This window comes from Zingiber officinale, chromosome 8B (assembly GCF_018446385.1).
Source record: "Zingiber officinale cultivar Zhangliang chromosome 8B, Zo_v1.1, whole genome shotgun sequence".
In the NCBI taxonomy this organism is placed as follows: domain Eukaryota; kingdom Viridiplantae; phylum Streptophyta; class Magnoliopsida; order Zingiberales; family Zingiberaceae; genus Zingiber; species Zingiber officinale.
This window is the reverse complement of record NC_056001.1, coordinates 13640226-13661111: the sequence shown is the minus strand read 5'-3', so window position 1 is coordinate 13661111 and position 20886 is coordinate 13640226. Positions and strand designations below refer to the sequence as shown.

The window sequence follows — 20886 nt, the reverse complement described above, 5'->3', positions numbered from 1 at the left end:
TAAGTAATTGATGATTCCGGGTAATACAACATTACCGCTACATCAGCAATTAGGGAATAGAACCAGGAATCAAAAAACCTTAGAAACCTTAGGTTTTCTACGATTTCGGGGTTATCAATATTTTTTCCCCAAATTGCCCAAAGAGGAAAGCTTTGTTTCCACTGTAGAGGAAAGAAAGCGCGAGGTCTCCGGGGATGATGCCGCGGAGGCGGTTGTAGGAGAGGTCGAGGAACTGGAGCTGCGTGGCGGCGGAATTGAGTTTGGCCGGGACAAGGCCGACGAATGCATTAGAGGAGAGGTCCAGGTAGCGGATATCCGGAGGAAAGGCGGCGGGCACAGAGCCAATGAGGAGGTTTCCGGCAAAGCTGAGGACTTGGAGGGAGGAGAGGTTGGAGAGTGGGAAGGTGCGGATGGGACCGGAGAGGGCATTAGACTGGAGGAAGAGGGAGCGGAGGTTGCCAAGAGAGGCTAATGCCGGCGGAATCGACCTGTAGAACTGGTTCGACCGGAGGCTCAGACGCTGCAGGAGCCGGAGGTCAGCAAGCCGAGGAGAGATGAGGCCGGAGAGGCGAAGGCGAGGGAGTCGGAGCTCGACGACGCGGGCGACGTTTGGCTCGCATGCGACGTCGCGCCAGTCGCAAGGTGCGGAGAGAGACGCCTCGTCCCAGCCGTCGAGCAAGCCGAGAGGGTCACAGAGTGCGAGCCTGAACGCTGTAAGGGCGTCGATCTCCCCCTGGGTTTCCTGTCTGCGCCCCGCCGGCGTAAGAGGCAGCGGTGGCGGCGGAGACGGAGGTGGGGTGGCGGAAACAAGTAAGGGAAACAACAGCAGAAGCGTGAAGAAGTGCATTGTGGCCACGGGAGCAGCAGCAGGGGCTGATGGAGGAAGACGAATACAACAACGAGCGTCTCTCTCCCTTTTTTGACTGCTTTCGTTTCTTGTTTTTCCTTCCTTCCGCTCTCGTTTTGAAAAGCAGACAGATAGGAGGAGGAGGAAGGTTTTCATTAAATTAAATTAATTCAAGAAGTTAAAGGGTAAATTAGTAAATATAAAATTAAGTAATTGTATAATCTTAGTTGAACCAAACACCTAATAAGTTATGTTGTATTTCTCATAACCTTTGTTATGTGATTACCTGGTAATCACATAACCAAGGTTATAGATGATGACTTGAACCAAACGCACCCTTAAGATTTTTGACAATGGTCCTAAGATATCTTTAAAATTTGGCCATCTAATTTAAATAGTCTGATTGGTTGCAACCGTCAAATCGAAGGAGATGAATTACCGTCGATACGTGCGAAAAGGTGTGCATTAATTGTCGCATTAAAGAAAGGGGAGTTGGTGGAACATGTGGCAGTTGTCCACAAAATGATATTTATGATAGGCAAAATAATCAAATCATTTCACTGATGTGCTCTCACGCGTACTACACACGCCTTACCTTGCATTTCAAGTAGGGGTGATCACGGGTCGGATTGGTTCGGTTATTGGGGTAAAAAACTATCCGGTCCTATTAGATCAGATAATGCAATATCAGGACCTACATCCGACCCTATATCCGGCGGTTCTTATGAATCAGATATCCGACCCTATATCCAATGAAATATAAAATATAAATATAAGTACAACAAAAAAATAAAATATTTTAAAATGATAATAGACATTACTCATTATACGTTGTAGCAGCTAATCGAAATAGCTACTATAAAATGTAGCAGCTTATCGCCAGTAGCTGCTACAACGTATAGCAGCTTATAAACAGTAGTTGCTACAAGTAGGGGTGATCGCGGATCGGGTTGGTTCGATTATTGGGATAAAAAATTATCCGACCCTACTAGATCAGATAATGTAATATCAGGACTCTACATCCAGCCCTATATCCGGCGGATTATTTTTTTTCGGTTCGGTTTGGGTCAGTATAAGCGGGTTGGTCGATTTGACGGGTTGACTGCTCACCCCTAATTTCAAGTGCCTGACATGCATTTTTTCAAGAAAGATAACGTTAATGGTAAAATTGAGGGGCGATAGTTAGAGTCACCAGCTGATCAGATGATCAGACGATAGAAGGACTCGGGTCTAATCAAACTTAAAGGCGAGGTTTGTGATATGATGTATTGTGAGTGACCCTAAGAGTGCGTTTGGTTGGGGGTTATTTTTGATAACCTTGGTTATCCATCCAAGGTTATCAATAAAAACCTTGTTTGGTTTAGGTCCCGAGTAATGTTTAATGTCCGACACGTCAGTAAAAGGGGCATGTAACCAGGAATCGGGAAACCTCGGAAAACTGAGGTTTTTTTTTTTATTCCGAGGTTAACGAATTTTTTTTACCTAAAATATCCTCGGATAAGAGAAACATATGATAAAAAAGGAAAACGTAAAGAAAAAAAGAAAAATATAAAAAATTAAATTAAAAAATAAAAAATGTAAAAATTAAAAAATAATAAAAAATAGGAAAAAAAATATTTAAAAAATAGAAAAAAATTTAAAAATTTTAAAAATGAGAAAAAACATAAAAAAATTTAAAAATAGAAAAAACGTAAAAAAAATTTAAAAAATTTTAAAAAATAATAATAATAAACATTAAAAAAATACAAAAATGTAAAAAAATACAAAAATGTAAAAAAACATTAAAAAAATTAAAAAAAAAACAAAAAACCTAAAAATATTTTAAAAAAATAAATAAAATAAATAAAAAAACTTTAAAAAATAAAAAACATAAAAAAAAAACAAACAAAATAAAAAATATATAAAAATAAAGAAAACATGAAAATATAGTAAAATATAGTAGAGTTTAAATAATAATAATAATAATAATATTATTATTATTATGTATAGTTGGTTCTTTAAGTGTGTAACTGAGGGTAATACGGTAAAATATTAAATTAGATTATTCATTAAAACCTTCAAACAAGCATGTTTTTGTTGTATTGCCTAGATTGAACCAAACAATATTTGATTATATTTTATTCTCCATAATCTTGGTTATGTGATTACATAGTAATCATATAACCAAGGTTATACATGATAACTTGAACCAAACAGGTGCGTTTGGTTCAAGTCATCATGTATAACCTTGGTTATGTGATTACCAGGTAATCACATAACCAAGGTTATAGGGAATAAAACATAACCAAATGTTGTTTGGTTAAACTTAGGTAATGCAACAAAAACTTGTTTGTTTGAAGGTTTTAATAAATATCCTAGTTTAATATTTTACCGTATTACCCTCAGTTACAAAACCAACTATACATAATAATAATAATATTATTATTATTATTATTTATTTATTATTATTATTTATTTATTTATTAATGTTTTTTTACTTTTCTTTTTCCAGTATATTTTTTTTACTTTTTTATGTGTTTTTTATTTTTTAATGTTTTTATATTTTTATATTATTTATATTATTTATATTTTTATTTTTTTACATTTTTAAATTTAAATTTATATTTATTTATTTTATTTTTATTTTTAAAATTTTATAATTTTTTAAATTTTTAAAATTTTTATTTTTTTAAATTATTTATTAAAAATAAATAAATTTTTAAATTTTTTAAAACATTTATTTTATTTTTTTTACATTTTTTAATATTTTTTTACATTTTTTAATATTTTTTTCATGTTTTTTCTTATCGGAGGGTATTGTTGGTAAAAAAAATTCGTTAACCCCAGAATCAACAAAAACCTCAGGGTGCGTTTGGTTTGCACCATTTTCATTTTCATTTTCTGGAAAACGCGCGTTTTCTAGAAAACAGAAAATGACTTTTTGTCATTCTCTGTTTTTCTAGAAAACTATAGCCAAATTTTTAGAAAACGTGTGCGAAAAATGCAAACCAAACACCGTTTTTCAGAAAACGCGCATTTTCTAGAAAATGAAAATGGAAAACGCGCGTACCAAACGCCCCCTTAGTTTTCTGAGGTTTTCTGATTCCGCGCTGCGTGACCCTTTTGCTGACGTGTCGGGCATGGAACATTACTTGGGAATCATCGAATACCTAAACCAAACAAGGTTTTTGTTGATAACCTTGGATGGATAACCAAGGTTATCAAGAATAACCCCGAACCAAACGCACCCTAAAGGTAATGTGGGGGTCGAGAATCAAGATGATATGATAATTAAAGTCAAGGTGAGGTGACAGTCAAAGTCAAGGTGATGTGGCAATCAAAATCTGGGTATACATTGCCGAACGAACCACTTTCAATGGGGTTTAGTTCTCCACTTCTCATGGGTATGACTCCTAGCATAAATCCGATGGACCCCTAAAGCTGATTGGACCTATAGGGCTCAACTCTCCACTTCTCACGAGCATAACTCTAGGCATACACCCGATCTGCCCTAGAGTCGGTCGAACCTACGGTGCTCAGCTCCTCACTTCTTATGGGCATGGACTCCCGGTATACACCTGATTGGTCCTAGAGCCAGTTGAACCTATAAGACTTGGCTTCCTACTTCTCATAGGCATGGTTCTCGACATACACCTGATTGGTCCTAAAGTCGGCCAGACTTTCGGGGCTCAACTCCCCACTTCTCATGGGTATGATTCCTAACATAGACCCGATCGACTCCAGAGTTGATCGGACCTCTGGGGCTCAGCTCCCCACTTCTCATGGGCGTGACTCCTAGCATACATCCGATTAGTCCTAGAGCCTGTTAGACCTCCGAGAGTCAACTCCCCACTTCTTATGGGAATGAGTCCCAGCATACATCTAATCTGCTCAAAAGTCGGCAGGACATCCGGGACTCAACTCTCCACTTTTCATGGGCATGACTCCTAGTATACATCCGATCGGCCCAGAGCTGGTCAGAGATCCGAGACTTAGCTCCCCACTTCTCAGGTATATGGACATGGCTCCGAGCATACATTTAATCAACCCCATAGCAAGTTGAACCTCTGGAGTTTAGCTTCCCACCTCTCATGGACATGACTTCCAATATAAACCCAATTGACCCCAGAGTCGGTCGAACCTTTAAGGCTCAGCTCCCTACTTCTCATGGGCATGACTCTCAACATAAACCCGATTGACCGCAGTGCAAGTCGGACCTCTAGGGCTCAGCTCCCTCATGGCCATGACTTTCAATATAAATCCTATTGGCACATGTCGATCGGACTTCAATGGGGCTTAGCTTCCCACCTCACATGGACATAACTCCCAACCTAAACCCGTTCGGCTCCAAGCTGATCGAACTCCCTCTAGGAGACAACATTGTTAGAGAATCACAACCACTTATCAGAGAATAACGGGCTACTCACCAGTGAATATTTCGATACTCTGACATATACACACAACGGAACCTTCCTTTGCCTAGCGGAGGGTTGTCATACATCCTTTATTACTCGGCATATTCTGACACCAGACATTTTCTGACACCTTATCATTGTGGATGTTATGAGAGACGGTATAAAAGGGGTTCTCTCCGTTGGCCAGGTACGCAAACACACACACATCCACTACTATTCTACCATTAATCTTTTTCCCACTTTTCACTACGACTATGGTTCTAACTTGAGCATTGCAGTGTGGGCCAAGGACTTCCTCCCTGGTTCTTGCTCTAACATTTCTATTTACTCTCTTTGTGGTGTGCATAGGCTCGCGATTTCTAACTCCAGATCCATGGTTTCCAACTCCAGATTCTTCCTTTGTGAACATTCCCGCTTCCTCATTGGCTGCTTATATACTCAGTTTTTGAATGAGATTGTCAAGGACCCCCTCCTTGGTTCTCGCTCTAACATTCATATTTGCTCTCTTTGTAGTGTGCGCAGGCTCACGGTTTCTAACTCCATATCCACGGTTTCCAACTCCAGATTCTTCCTTGGTCAACATTCCTGCCTTCTCATTGGCCGCTTATATACTCAATTTTCGAACGAGATCAGGTAATACGGAGGGAGGTTCACTCTGCCGATGCAGTTCTAGGTACGCTGCAGATGAAACATGTCTGACGACGTGATGCGCTCGTTGACGTCGAAACTATGCGATCACCTCTGGATTAGGAGTTGCATGCCAACTCGCCCTCTCATCGCCTCCACTCATGTGACAAAAGGTGATTCGCTCGTCTCCAGTGCTCCCGTTAATCCGTCCCTAGGCGAACATAAAGGATGTAAATTATATGTAATTACTAGTCATTAGTTCATATAACCAAAACATAAAGAAAGACATTTAAATGTATCAAATTTCGCTCACCGCCTCCACTCCAAAGTAGCCGACCGAGCGAGTGTCAAGCCATCTACTTTACTAATTTTTAGTGATAAAGAAAAAAAAAGACAATATATTAGTTTCAGTAGATAGCAAAATTTATTATTATATTAATTAATTTGTTCCTAAAATCACTCCCTTCCTAAAATATCTCACTTAATATAGTTAAAAGAAATTACAATTTATTAAAAGTTTTAACACTTCGCCGTTCTATATTTCTTGAAAAAGAACAAACTGTACTTCTAATTATTTTTATCCACCAACCGTTTAACCCAAAAATGTTAATTTTAGTGAAATTTCACAACTGAAAACCGGTAATGACTTTACTTTCATTCCTCCAACATTTGAACCTTTTATAATTTTCTTCCCTTTTTTCCATTTTTCTTTTTAATTTTTTTGTGACGGTTAATATTTTCTGGCATCAATAAAAAGGGTGTATATATATACCCACACAGAGAGAAAAGGGGCGAAAATTTATATGTTTTACCGGGATCGCACGTGCTAGTCACCCCCTGTTTTGTGCCCACGACGTCCTCTCCGACCAATTTGAGTTTTCCGTCCTTTTCCGATGGCGCCGACGCGGCGCCACCGCTGTTGGATGTCTGCCATGGTCGGCAGTATTTCCACGGCCAACCTTTTCCTCCTAATGCTTCTTCTTCCCATTGCCCCTCTGTGCGCCGCCCGCGGAGCCCCGCTGCCCCTCTCTCTGGACAACCAATCGAGGGCCGTCAAACAACCCCCTATGATCACCATCATCATGATCTCGGTCTACGCTCTCTTACTTCTCGGCATCATCACCGTCTTCATCCGCCAGTGCGTCGTCATGGCCGAACGACGCGCCGCCGCCGCCGAGTCGGCGGCGGGATCCCTCTCCGGGTGGCGGTCGCCGGGGCTGAGCGCGGAAATGATCGGGGCGTTCCCGACGATGACGTATGCGGAGGCCAAGGGGCTAAGAGAGGGCTCCGGCGAGCTGGAGTGCGCTGTGTGCATCAGCCAGTTCGAGGCGGAAGAAGTGCTCCGCCTCCTCCCTGGTTGCTGCCACGTTTTTCATCCGGAATGCATCGACGCCTGGCTTACTGCACACGTCACCTGCCCTGTCTGCCGAGCCGATCTCGTCGCCGCCGCCCAAACCCTAGTCGCCGAGGACCATGATCCGCCCCCATCCATCGCCGCATCAACCATTATTTCGGCCTCTAGTCTGCCCGCAGACCACGAGATCGTCATAGAAGCCGCCTCTACGGCGTCAGATCGGGTGGCGGCGCCGGTCGATTTGGCCAGCATCGGAAGCGAGGAGAGGGATGAATCAGCGAGGCCGACGACTCTGCCGCGATCTCTCTCCTCGGGGAAATCAAGGGCGCAGTCCGAGCCAGCGCCGAGCGTCGATCGTTACACGCTGCATCTGCCAGAGCACGTCCGACGGCAGGTCTTTGCCGCCGCATCTTTCCCCCGCTCCGCCAGTTGCGCTGTCGTGTTTCCGGCCGCCCGAGCCTCAACCTCTAGGCTAGGTGGGATTAGCCGCTGGATGTGGAGCAAGCGGCAAGGGTGGTCGGAGCGGTGGTCGCCATCGTTCCTGCGTCAGCTGTCGTTCCCGCCGTGGAAGAGAAGCGACAGCGGCGAATCGTCGGGGAAGAAGAGAGAGGCTGAGGGATCCACGAGGAGGAGGAGATTCCCGTCAGTGAAGGGCTCCTTCGACTGGCTCGTCAATGGCTTCGCCGGAAGGGAAAGCGCCGCCTCGGCGGACGACCGCGCGCGGCAGTAACGATCACCGACCGGCGACGACTTAAAAATCACACCGTCATCGATTGCGTATGATGACGCGGCTGACCCTGAACCGTCGATGAAGTGAAATCCACGACAACTGACTCGTTGATAAAAATAGTATATTTATTGCTCAGCTGATATTATTGGTCGTTGAACTGTTGAAATTGTGAGGATAAATATATAGCTCAAATTTTTGTGCTACAACATTGCTTGATATTCCAGCTTCGGATTTCACGGCGAACTAAAAGAGAAATTCCCATCTCCTTGTTATTTGTCCATGGACTGGCTTTCTGGAGCAGCAGTCTTCGTTTCTTGCTGCTGAGCAAGATAACCCATCCACCCTGTAAACACAAACGAGAACACGAAACAGGTTTAAATCCTTAAGAGATTTTTTTCCCCTTCTAAAAAGGACATTCGATCCAAGAAAAAAAGTGAAACGATACCAAGAGAAGGGTCAATTCCTCTGTTTTGAAGCTCTCTGTATTCCTGGCACAGGGCGCAGCACGGGCAGAAGAGATGGAGAACCCAATCCTCAGCAGGAGCTTGCACTAGGTTATACTTTGTTCTCAGCTGGTGCCTGTAATGGGCTCCCAGAATCCAACAGGTGCACAGTGCAGGAGACATCAGCAGGTACATGAAACTTGCCAGAGCACACCCTACACCAAATTCATATCATCATGCTCCATGTAGAGAAAGAAAATAAAAAAACAGACGCGAATTGTTAGGTATGTTTTTTCCTACTGGTCTTGCCCTCATCCAAGACCTCTGCAACCTGTCCAAAGGTTACGCAGGGGCAGTAGGCAGTCAGCATGGCTGCACATAAAGAAGAGTGGCCAATTTTCATCAAATGTCTAAGCGGCGGGGGAATTGTTGCTGAAATGGATTTGAAGTCCCTAAAAACAACCAACCATTAGTCTCATTGCGTCCGCAGTCGAAAAGTCCGGTCGTCCATGGCCGGCCAATCCCTGGATGTTCTTGGTGGTTCGGACAAGCCTCATTCGTGCGCTTAGGCGACGGCGGTGGTAACATCTCCGAATAGTCGATGACGGTCGCCGGCGGAGCAGTAGGCTTGCTGTTGTTGGGCGCATCTGCATCTAGATGCAGAACTTCCCCGGCCTCAGTAGGTCCAAGTTCCATGCCATCACTGCTGGAATCCATGTCGGCGGCAGGGTCGACGGCTGCTGCAGGTTGGGGTTTTCCCATTGTGCACTGCAGATTAAGCTCCTGCAACTTCCGATCGGTTATATATCGACTGGGAATATCAACATGGCGAGGTGCAAGCTGTAGAGATCAAGTTGTGTCGTCGTTTCCGATATCTCATCATGAAATTTAAGGCCGTCGTAGCAAACAAAACTCCCCACAAAGTCCGTGGCGACGCCATCGAAGCAAGCTCGAACAATTCAATGTTCGAGATGCATAATTCAACAAGAGAACGCCCAATGAACTAAGCAAATGCTAGTACAACCTGGCCTTTGTCATTATTATTGGTCGCAGCTTCACGACGGGCTGCCTGTTTTGGGCTAAATATTCGGTCCAAATCGATACTCAACTAAAATCCTGGCCGACCATTGACTTGATTGCCACTTTGTTTGGATGTCCAAACTTTGACTCGAACAAACAAGGGCCGTGCATGCTGACAGACACATCACGCGCCTTAGTGCAAATCTAACCGTCTACTTCTCATCTAACGGTGGAACTCCGATACCGCATAGTCCCTGATCTCGTGAGCGCCAGGTATATGCGGACAACGAGCGCTCGAATTTCAACGACGTAAAACTCAATCTCAGGATACGGACGGTAGATCCTCCTACTTCCGCATCATAAATTATATACGAACATGCTCAGGTGAGTACGTACGGAACAATCGCAGTCGTTGACGTCATTTCGTAGTCAAACCATGCCCGTCAACGGACGGCCGTGATGTGGCTGGTCCATTGTTACGGATCTAACCATACGTCCTTTACATACTCTGCGGCGTACCTCCCTTGCATTCTGGAAGTAATGAGTTCTTGGCGAAGAAGGTAAATTTGGGGTAATTATACAGAAAACCAATGTTAAGGGTTGCCCACCGGGAGATTTTGTGCTGGATGAGAAATTTTCACTCTGTGAAGGACTCAAATGCAAAAAAGGTAAAACAGTAGACCTCTTGTCTTGTCCTTTGTATTTGTTCTGTTGCTCCTCCACAAGTTTTCATTTTACCCTACTCCGTCGCAATATTTATACAATTTGATACTCATCACGGTCATTTGCCCACAAAAATAATATAAATAAATAAAGTTACGCCTTCATTTTTTTGGCCTGTATAAAATTTTATGGGTTGCAAAATTCAAGTTTTGTGTGAATTATTAATGTTTGTGTGCTTCATTATTCTATTGAGGACTTTTTAGAAATGTTTAATTACGCCAAGGTGGTGTTATTCAACTTGAATTCTTAAAATAAAACAAAATTCAAATCATATCTTATTCCAGATAAAAAAGGCAATTCAAACCACATATAAATTTGTAAAAATAAATAAATAAATAAATTCCAAAATTTGCTTGGCTTTGTATTCAACCTCATAGAGGTATCTTGACTGAACTGTGGTCATCTCTGCATCGATCAAACTCAAATTGTACTTGTTTGATTATACATCTGTATTGTGGTTAGCATACAACTTAAATTAACTTAAGTATATTTAGCATATAATTTATTTAACTTTTTTTTTTATTTCACTCCAAATCGATCAGTCATTTTACACACACAAAAAAAAAATATTATGTGCAAATATCAGTTTAAAATTATTTTATATTACGATGCCAACGAAGAAGACTTTAAAATTCATAATATTCGAATGTCCGCATGACTTAGAGCATCATCCGACCCAATCAAATCTACTCCGCCGCCAATAGATATTGGTCAACGGCATGGTGTTGGGATATTAAAGTACCGACATCGTGGCGTCATTTCGATTGAATCCTTTTTATCCAATTCAATTTTTTTTTTATTTTAAACACTTGGAACTTCCCGTTAAAAAATTGCTTTAATTTATGTGAAAAGGAATAAAAGAGAGGAAGGAATTTAATTATTTATATTTAATTTCCATTTATGTCAGGTGAAAATGGATAGAAATAAAATTTACTTTTCTCATAAGCAATTAATATACCCCTCATTTTTTAATTTGTTGCTAAATAATAAATAAAATAGCAATAAGATAATGCATGTCCTTTACAAATATATCAAACCAAACTAAATTTGCAAATAAAATGTTTCAAATTTGAATCATTAATTTGACTTATTAATTTTGAAGCATAGATATCCTTGCCATTACTAATTAAAAAAATAAAACTAAAGAATATTAATCCTCATAAATTGATTGTTCTTTAATTATCTTCATTAATCATTCAATATAGAAAAAAGTTATAGATTATATATATTTTGATAACATTTTCAATTTATCATATTTTATAAAAGTCAAATCATCAAAAATAACTTTTCCCTATTTTTGGAATTAAATATACAATAAATTGTTTTACTATATTTTTATTTTAATTTCTTGTCAATTACCTTTAACGGATATTAATGACAATGCGATCCGGCAGGATTAGCTTATGAGTTCTTGAAAGGCCACCGTATCTTTTTTCCCCTGCCATTTTTGTCCTTGTTATTTATTTTATCGCCATTAAACATCGCCAGTTGTGTTATTGTACTTTCTCTCCGGCGTCGCCGGCGAAGGATCTCGCACTGCACCAGAAGCGTACATAAGGAAGGAGGTGGTCGCTTAGATATATCGGGGGTGAAAGAGGCGATTCTCGGGTGCGGAGTGGCCGGCGCGGTGGTTATATGTGACGTCTGGCTCGGTGGAGTTGTCCAGAGAAAGAAGCTGCCTTCCGGATTTAGACGGTTGGAAAATGCCTCTAGAAGTATACCTACGGATTTCATGGGAGCCTCTGGTCGTCTTCCTCGTTGGTCCTTTGCTCGCCTTCGTGGTCCAGCGGAAGTGGCGACTTGCGATGGCGAGGCAGGAAGAGGTACGTCGGCTGGCTTTCCTTGCTGCCCAGGAGGCTATCCAAGCGGAGGCGGAGGCAATGAAGGCCTACGTGGCCACTTCGACTGCGGCTATGATTGCGGAGAAGGAATCCCCGGTGTCGCCGACGGAATGCCCTGTGTGCTTGGGTCCTGCAATGGCGAGGTGCGGACAGTGCAAGGCTGTCAGATACTGGTAGGGCACGCGAAATTTTCTCCCTTTTTCTTCTCTTAATTGCGAGTATTTCTCAAAGTGTGCCGTTCGGCGTGTTTTCAGGTTTCAGTCTCCTTTGTGAATTTCTTCAGTTAGGGTTTTGCATGTTTCTTTATGGTTCCAATTGGAACCCACCAATTGCAGCGTAAAATGCTCTGCCCTCTTGTTTTGTTTTTGATCACTGAGTTGCTGTTGGTTGGAGTTGTTTTATCATCACTGCTTGTTATGGGTTCTTGAATCTTTGCTCAGCCTTTTATTTATCACAGTTTACAGGGTTTTCAACTTCAAACCATCTCGATCAAGAATCTAAAAATATGTCTTATTCACGTCTTTTGTCTATTGATGAAATTTGTATCAATGATCGGGAAAATTCAAATTTTTTTCCATTGCAGCTCGGGAAAATGTCAGATCATTCATTGGAGACAGGGCCACAAAGATGAATGCTATCCTCCAATTCTTAACGATAGCAATAGTGGTGCAGTGAAGGTTATTGATTCAGAGATAATGCCACCCAAAAAGCATGCTTTATTGGAGAAGAGGTTTGTGCCTAAGGAAGAGCTGAATACCAAGGCCGTCGAATCACCAGAGAGGCATTCTGCGCTCAAACCAGCATCCCCAGATGATTTCAAGGACAAGCCTGAAGAAAACACTTCTGTTGAATTTTCTGCAAAAGAAAGCATTTCTGCTAGTTTTTCTGCATCATCACTAGCTAATGGTTTAGCTTTAAGTAATAGGATACTTGATGGCACTCCCAACGGTGGCAATCCAAACCCAGTCCTTGATGCTAGGTTAGGAGAGACTTCATCTTCTGATATTCCTACTAGGAACCCTAGAACTAGGGCCAATCCTTACCATGCAAGTCATTCTGTCTTATTGATTCCGGAGCCTACTAGATCAAATCCTTCTGCAAATATCACATCAAAGGTGAAATCCCAGGCAGAGCAGTTTCTCCTGAAGGTATCTACTGATGAGTTATCTGCTAATGATAAGGCTAAGGCAGTTGCATCTCCTAGATCCTCAGAAATTTCTCATGAAGAACCGGTCACATCATCGAATTCTGTTGCTGCTATAGCAAATGCAACGTCAGTGGCTACAAAGTCCTCAGAACCAGTTGCCCCTACATTATTAGATGTTAAATCTCAGACAAAGCACAATGAGGCCCCAGCCTCAAACCTGGAGGCATCAGATCCTGTTGCTAATGGGACAATAATTGAAACACAGTCACTTATTTCTTGTGCGTTGAGATCCTTACCATGTGCTTCTAATCAATTATCATATAGCAGTGGTAGTCAGACCATCACTTCCTGTGAATACTTGGAAATTGGCAATGCTCTTAGAGGATCAATCAGATCAGATGATGCTTCTGGTGTTACCTTAAAGGATCTGTCAACACCTGCAAAGGCATTTCTCAAGCAGCCTACACCTTATAAAACGTCAAGGAATTACCCTCCAGAATTGGTAAGTTGTCCCGAATCATCACATAAATGTGTAGTATATACAGTTGGGTGCTTGGAAGTGTGTAAAATTGCAAATCTGTTTTGACTCTAATGGTTTGTTTCTCCAAGTCATCTAACTTAATTTATCTTAATGTTACAGATGCTTTTCCCATTTGATCTCTTCATCAAACTCTACAACCCTGGCAAAATTCAGTTGCATCCTTGTGGTCTTACCAACAGTGGCAACAGGTAATAAAATTCTGCTCTGCGGCATTTGTCAATAAAGATATTGCATATGTTATTTTGTTCTACTTTGTTCTTCGATCTTACAACTACTGCTTCTAATTCTTCCTAGCTAATCATAATCTAGCCAATCAAATTATACTAAGCTCAATGTCACCATGTAGCAAGGGCAAGGATATCAACGAATCCCAATGTATTACAAGCTAGCTAAAGTCATGTATTAAATCACTTTTATTTAAGTTAAATAGAGTTTAGTTTAACCTCCTTAGAAATCCATCGCCGGCACCTTCAACCCTAGTTAATTTATTGCCAAATTAGAGTATTTATTGATTTGTTGATGTTCATTTTGTCTCAAGTTTTTTTTCTTCATTTTATCATTTATCATTGTCACACCTAATTGGCCCACGTTTGGGTTCCAACAACTGTTTTAAAATTTTCTGTTACTTTGTTTTATTGACTGCTTGTTCAATGATCGACTTGCCTATATGTATCTTATGCATAAGAAATTTTACTTATTTCAAATTTGAGGCTGATTGCTATTCCAGATGTCAGATTTTATATATAGAAGACAAGGAACTATATAAGCTTATCTTAATATATTATCTAGCATGTTGGAGCACTTTGGTCGTCGTTAACTCACTCCAGATTACCCATTTTTGCATTGCAGCTGCTATGCTAATGCTGTTCTCCAGTGTTTGATATTTACTCGACCACTGTCGGCATATCTCCTTGAAGGTCTTCATTCCTTGAAATGTATGTTTAATGGTTACTTGATCCAGTTATTGTTTTTGATTAAATACATCAATTTTTATTTTTATTTTAAAAAGTGTGACTCCATGACTAGGTCCAATGAAAGCGTGGTGCTTTACATGCGAACTAGAGAGTCTTGTGATGCACACAAAGGAAGGTCAATCACCTTTATCCCCTCTGGGGGTACTCTCCCATTTACACAATATGGGAAAGAATTTTTGTCCTGGGCAGCAGCAAGATGCCCATGAATTTATGAGGTTAATTTTTGCATCAGAAGCTACCTTTATAGTTCCAACTTTTTCTCTCTTTTTTTTTTGCATATGTTTTTGTCCTTATAGTGAAAGCCAATATATTGAATGTTGTATAAGCTGTTTTGGCATGGATCATGGTAGTATACTGGCAAATTTTCAAACCATGTTTTCACAGTATGCATCAAGGATTCGGACTTCATATCTTGCCCACTCCAGTTAACTTTCTGCACCAGATGCCTCTTCTTTAATAGTCATGGCACTTGATTGCAAAAAACAATAGCACGTGCACATTTAAGGATAAACATTAACGTTTTGTCATCCTCCAACCTATATCTTGCACCTTCAGACCAATGTTTCTAAATGAAGTTTGCCAAGTTTAAGTCGTTTCAAATATTTAGGGGCAATTTGTTGATTCTTGCAAAGTTACCCAATTAGAAAGCTATATAAACATCTTTGAATGATTGGGATATGGAAAGATTGTGAGGAAATTATACAACCATGCCTTCTTTCTCATAAGTTGGTTATACTTACTAACATTATCTTTGTTTATGCATTTTGGCAGGTATGCAGTTGATGTTATGCAATCTGAATGCTTAAAAGAAGCTGGAGCAAAACCAGATAGTGTGTTGGCAGTGGAAACAACACTCGTACAACAAACTTTTGGTGGCTACTTGCTGTCCAAGGTAGCTTAGTTTGTAGATCTAGTTACTCTATTACTGATCAGTTTACTAGAAATGCCAAGTCTTGTTATTTTATGAACTTAGCAAAGGGTAAATGTTTGATATTCTGAATGCAGATAAGGTGCAACAAGTGTAAGGTCAAATCCAAACGTTACGAAAGAATGATGGACCTTACTCTGGAGATACATGGAGACATTGCTACCCTTGATGAAGCACTTCATCATTTTACATCTCCGGAAATTTTGGATGGGGAGAATAAATATGACTGTAGCAGGTTGGTAAATTGTTTAGCCCCTGATTGGCATGGATGGCCTGAACTGGATTTGAAGAAATTGAAAAATGCCTGGATTATAAAATATTTTTAAATACATGAATCCTCTTTCCGCCTTTGCTAAATAAACCTATCTTGACGATGTAATTCAAATTATTTTTTGCAGTAAGGATATTTCAAGCTAGAGTATTGATGCCAAATAGATAAATGAAGTTAGTAGATGGCAGATTTGCATATCCGCACACATCCTATAGCTCCTTTACAGGAGATGAGAGCATTAATTTGCCCTTACTATTTGCATTATTATCTTCTGGAGCTCCAAAAGTTAATGCTGAGGCTAAACTGCTAAAGATTTCTTGTTGTTTACTAATTATCTCATACCATCTTTCATTGCACAACAGATGTAAGTCATATGAGCGAGCAAGAAAGAGATTAATGATATTGGAGGCTCCCAACATTTTAACCATTGTATTGAAGCGGTTTCAGGTAATCACTCTGGTCTTAACTAGGCATTGTTTTTGTTTTTTTTTCGTCTTTGGTTATAGTTTTATATTCTGAATTCATTTGATAAACCTTCAGTTTCATTTGTGTGTCTTTGATTCTTTCTACAGTCTGGTGAATTTGGAAAACTTAACAAGTCAGTTCAGTTTCCTGAGTATCTTAATTTAGCGCGTTATATGAGTGGAGATGACGCATCCCCCGTTTACCAGCTGTATGCGGCGATTGTTCATAAAGATGTTAGGAATTCAACCTCTTCTGGTCATTATGTCTGTTATATAAAAGATACACAGAGCAAATGGTATAAGATCAATGATAGCAAGGTATTCAACTTCTCAAGATTTTAAGATGGACTAATCTAAATTTCCCAAAATTATTTATTCTGCCTTTAAACAAATGTATGCACATCCAGTGAATCACCTTCTGAATTTTAAGCAGGTAAAATCTGTGGAGCTTGAAAAGGTCTTGTCAAAAGGTCCATACATACTTCTTTATGCTAGGTGATAATGTCACACGTGCTGAAGCTGCATGTTCTTTCCCTCTTTGTTTATTTTATTTTATTTTTGAAACTTTCTTATACTGATATTTCAAACAGGTGCTTGCCACGCGCTCCGAGATCAGTGAGGAAAGCAATGGCCTATGATGTTGCACCACCAAGGAAGACTAGTGGCAAAGAAGCCAAGGGAAAGCCAGTTGGCTCCTCTAATATGGAGGGAAGTAAAGACTTACCCAAACAGCAAATAAAGAGGGAGGATGACAATTTTCTGTTATGGGATCCGTTCGATAAGAAACTTTGTTCTCCAACTGATTCTTCCAGCGATAGCTCTTCTCTTTTTGATGAGGGTTCCTCGTGTAGCACTGAGAGCACAAGGGAGTCAACTAGCATGGAAGAAAACTCTGGAGAACTATACTTTATGAATCCAAATAACCCCTCGAGTGTCCCTTAACTCACTCATTCATCAGAAGCAGTCAAAAAATAGAACACTCAGAGCTCAGACGAGGCAAATCTCGATTGGATGCTAGTTCTGCTGGAAGGAAAATGGACCGTGAGAGTTGTGGAAACAATGAGCATCAAGGTGCCATGTTAATGCGTTGAAGGCAATGGGAGTCTATTCTCACTGCTTGAATGTGAAGAATGTAGATACTCAAACAGAAATTGTAGGACCGTAGAGACTGACTGTATTAACCTAAATGAGTTAAGTGTGGTGTATGGTGAAGGCCGAGTAGGTAAAAGAACTGCCCAAACATTTTATTGATCTGTTTGGGTTGTCGGGAAAAATAATTTTTTGGTATGCGTAGTGAAAGGAAATGGAAAGAGCAAGAATTTTGTAGTTGCGCTTTTTTCATGGCAATGAGGCTAAGCTATTGTCTGCAACTGCACCCTGAGTAAAGCCGAAAAATAAGAGTGTACATGAATGGAATGATCATAACAAACAATTATATACTAGTTTCAATAGGAGTTCAGTCATATTCATTTGATATTATAAAAATATTAATCAAATATGCTTACAAACTTGATATTTGTTTTGATAAGAGTTCAGCCATATTCATTTGCTATTACAAAATAAATAAATAAATAAATAAATATGCTTAATACTAAAGGGCTTGGCTTGTATTTAATTTTTTTTTTCTTTCACAAATTTATTTAAAGCTCAAGTGTGAGAGTATTTTTTTATTTTTATTTAAATAGAAATATATATTATTTATTTATTTATGATAATATAATATGACTTGATTCAATTGGAAAAATACAGTAAATGACACAATTATATATATATATATATATATATATATATATATATATATATATATATATATATATATGATGGAATTTAACATATTTATATTTTAAATTATTCTAATTACTTTTATTCATCGATTTAATTCTTAAGACCTTACAAGATATTGTTTTAAAAATATAGTTAATTTATTTTATTACTTAAGGCATAACCTCATTTATTATATAATTAGTATATAAAAATTAGCACTCTGAATTATAATTTTTAAATTATCTAGGTTAGAAATAAGAATAATTTCTTTCATTTGTTGGATAATGTGTCACCAAAATTGTTTGGATAAACTTTTTTTTAAAATCCATGTATCAAAATTTTCAAATCAACTAATCCTAGAGGTGATCGATCCGGTCCTACGGAAATTTCTATCAGTCATTAGGATAAATCGAAAAACACTCGAGGGGGCTCATTCAAACAGTCAGCGTTTTTATAGTTGTCATCCCACTAGAGGGGAAATCCCTGCAATGCGTCGCAGCTGGGAAAAACTTATTTCAGTAAATTACCGAACCATATAGGTAAGTTTCTAAAATATTCAAATCACGTATCTTAATTTTAAAATTATCAAATTATGAACCCAATATTTTTTTTTTTTGCCCATGTTACTATTCCAAATTGATTGCTATTTCGATAACAATCGATTTGGGATACCATTTACAGTGCAGTAAAGTCTTAATCCATTGTAACAATGTAGCAATCGATTAAAAATCTCATTTTGTATTTAAAAATTCACTACTCTTAATATAGTAAGTCAAATTAATATTTAAGGTTATGAATATAATCAAGAAAACTAAACAAACACATAAGAGTTGGTTTTATGTCATCCTAAGTTTTCTACATCCATCAGTTAGTTTCGATCAATTCTGGGCCAAAATCGACTAATGAACTTAGAGAGTTCGGAATGATATAAAACCAGATCCTATGTGTTCGTCTAGTTTTTTGATTATATCTATATCCTTAAACATTAATTTGACACACTATATTGAGTGTAGTGATCTTTTAAATATGAATCGATTTGATTCATATTGAAAAATTATTACTCTCAATATAGTACGTCAAATTGATGTTTGAGGCATTAATATAATCAAGAGAGCTAGATGAACACATATAATCTGATTTCATTTTATTCTGAGTTCTCTAAGTCTATCAGTTAGTTTTGACTAATTATGTGTTTGTCTAATTCTTCTGATTATATTTATGCTCTCAAACAACAATTTGACATACTATATTGAGAGTCGTGATTTTTAAACAATTATAATAATTGCTACATTATAATAATCAATTAAAAAAATTAATAATGATTTAAAATTTTGATTTATATTAAAAAAATTATTACTCTTAATATAGTATATCAAATTCATATTTAAGGGCATAGATATAATCAGGAGAACTAAACGGACATTTATGACTTTGTTTGATATCATTTTGAGCTATCTAAATTTATCAATAAATTTTGACTAAATATAGGCTAAAATTGACTAATAGATCTAGAGAACTTGGAATGACATGAAATCAAGTTCTATGTGTTTGTCTAATTCTCCTAATTATATTCATGTTCTCAAACATCAATTTGACACACTATATTGAGAGCAGCGATTTTTTTAAATATAAATTGATTCAATTCGTGTTAAAAAGCTGATGGACCTAAAGAGCTCAGAATGACATGATGATCCTATCTAAAAGTGGTGGAGATGACATGCTGGGCAGATGATTCTATTGTTGACTAGGAGAAAACTCTGGGATGGAGTAAAGACAACACTTGGCACTCTTTCCTACGCACACCTCACAGAGAGCAAAGGAAAACGTTAGAGCGAGAACCAGAGAGACGTCCTTAGTGCAGATACTCTAACACTCAAGTTAGAACAGTAGTTTGGTGTAGGTACTTCGATGTTCAAGTTAGAATAGTAGTCGAGCAAAAAGTGGAGAAGAAGATAAACAGTAGTCTAGATGCATGCATGCTAAAACCTTCCAAAAAATGTACATGGCCAACGGAGAGGACCCTCTTTTTATACTGTCCTCGTGATCATGAGGCGTTAGAGAATATCTGGTGTCAGAATATGTCGAATAATGGAATAGATACAGCTACCCTTTGAGGAATGTTCTATTACATGTATATGAGTCGTCTTCCATAACTTTCGCATTAATGAGGCAACTGAGAACGTTTGATATCAGAATATGTCCAGTAACGCCAAGCAATGGAAGTTGTACTGCTGACTTCAAAGGAAGATTCCATTACACATATATGGTATGGTATCGGAATATTTCTTAACAAGTAGCGGTTATTCTCTGACAGGTTGTTGTGATTCTTTGACAATGTTGTCTCCTGAAAGTAGTTCAACTGGCCTTGTAGCCTATCAGTTATATGCTAGGGGACTTATACATGAGAAGTGGAACTAAATCCCATAGATTAGATCGGCTCTTTGGCCGATCAACCATATGCTGAAAGTTACTTTAGTACTGAGAAATGGGGAGCTACGCCCTATAAGTCTGATTATATACTGAATGTTGTATTGTAAAAGTGGGGAGCTATGTCTAGTATACTAGACCAGTGCTAGGGCCAACAAGGTTTATTCTGTGTATCTTGGTACTGAGGAGTGAAGCGCTAAGTCCCTTAAGTCCGATTGGCTATAGGGTTGGACGTGTATATGCTAAGAGCCCTATTCATAAGAAATACTAAGGCGTGGGGAGCTAAGTCTCGTATATCCGACCGGCTCTTAGTCTGCTTGAGTTAATGCCAGAAGTTGTGCTCGTATGAAGAGCAAAGAGTGCTGAGTGGGGCACTGAGTCCTGTATATTC

At 39.1% G+C, this 20886-nt stretch overlaps 3 protein-coding genes across 3 annotated transcripts; 2 read left to right on the top strand and 1 right to left on the bottom strand.

The window, feature by feature from the left end:
- The first annotated feature begins 6761 nt into the window (after positions 1-6761).
- On the top strand, positions 6762-8151 carry LOC122013527 (E3 ubiquitin-protein ligase ATL31-like). Its single transcript, XM_042569797.1, has one exon. It carries the CDS (start codon positions 6762-6764, stop codon positions 7950-7952), a length of 1191 nt encoding a protein of 396 aa, XP_042425731.1. The 3' UTR covers positions 7953-8151.
- An 8-nt stretch (positions 8152-8159) lies between these two features.
- Positions 8160-9440, bottom strand: LOC122014278 (protein PLANT CADMIUM RESISTANCE 8-like). Its single transcript, XM_042570466.1, has 4 exons — positions 8863-9440; positions 8696-8767; positions 8398-8610; positions 8160-8295 (listed from the first exon to the last, which is right to left on the bottom strand). The coding sequence occupies exons 1-4, from the start codon at positions 9155-9157 to the stop codon at positions 8222-8224; spliced, it is 654 nt and encodes a 217-aa protein (XP_042426400.1). The 5' UTR covers positions 9158-9440; the 3' UTR covers positions 8160-8221.
- Positions 9441-11617: 2177 nt separating this feature from the next.
- LOC122016101 (ubiquitin carboxyl-terminal hydrolase 17-like) lies at positions 11618-17630 on the top strand. Its single transcript, XM_042573289.1, has 11 exons — positions 11618-12152; positions 12563-13628; positions 13767-13855; positions 14517-14602; positions 14694-14856; positions 15413-15533; positions 15647-15804; positions 16203-16287; positions 16413-16622; positions 16738-16799; positions 16895-17630. Exons 1-11 carry the CDS (start codon positions 11842-11844, stop codon positions 17244-17246), a joined length of 2703 nt encoding a protein of 900 aa, XP_042429223.1. The 5' UTR covers positions 11618-11841; the 3' UTR covers positions 17247-17630.
- Positions 17631-20886: the final 3256 nt, after the last annotated feature.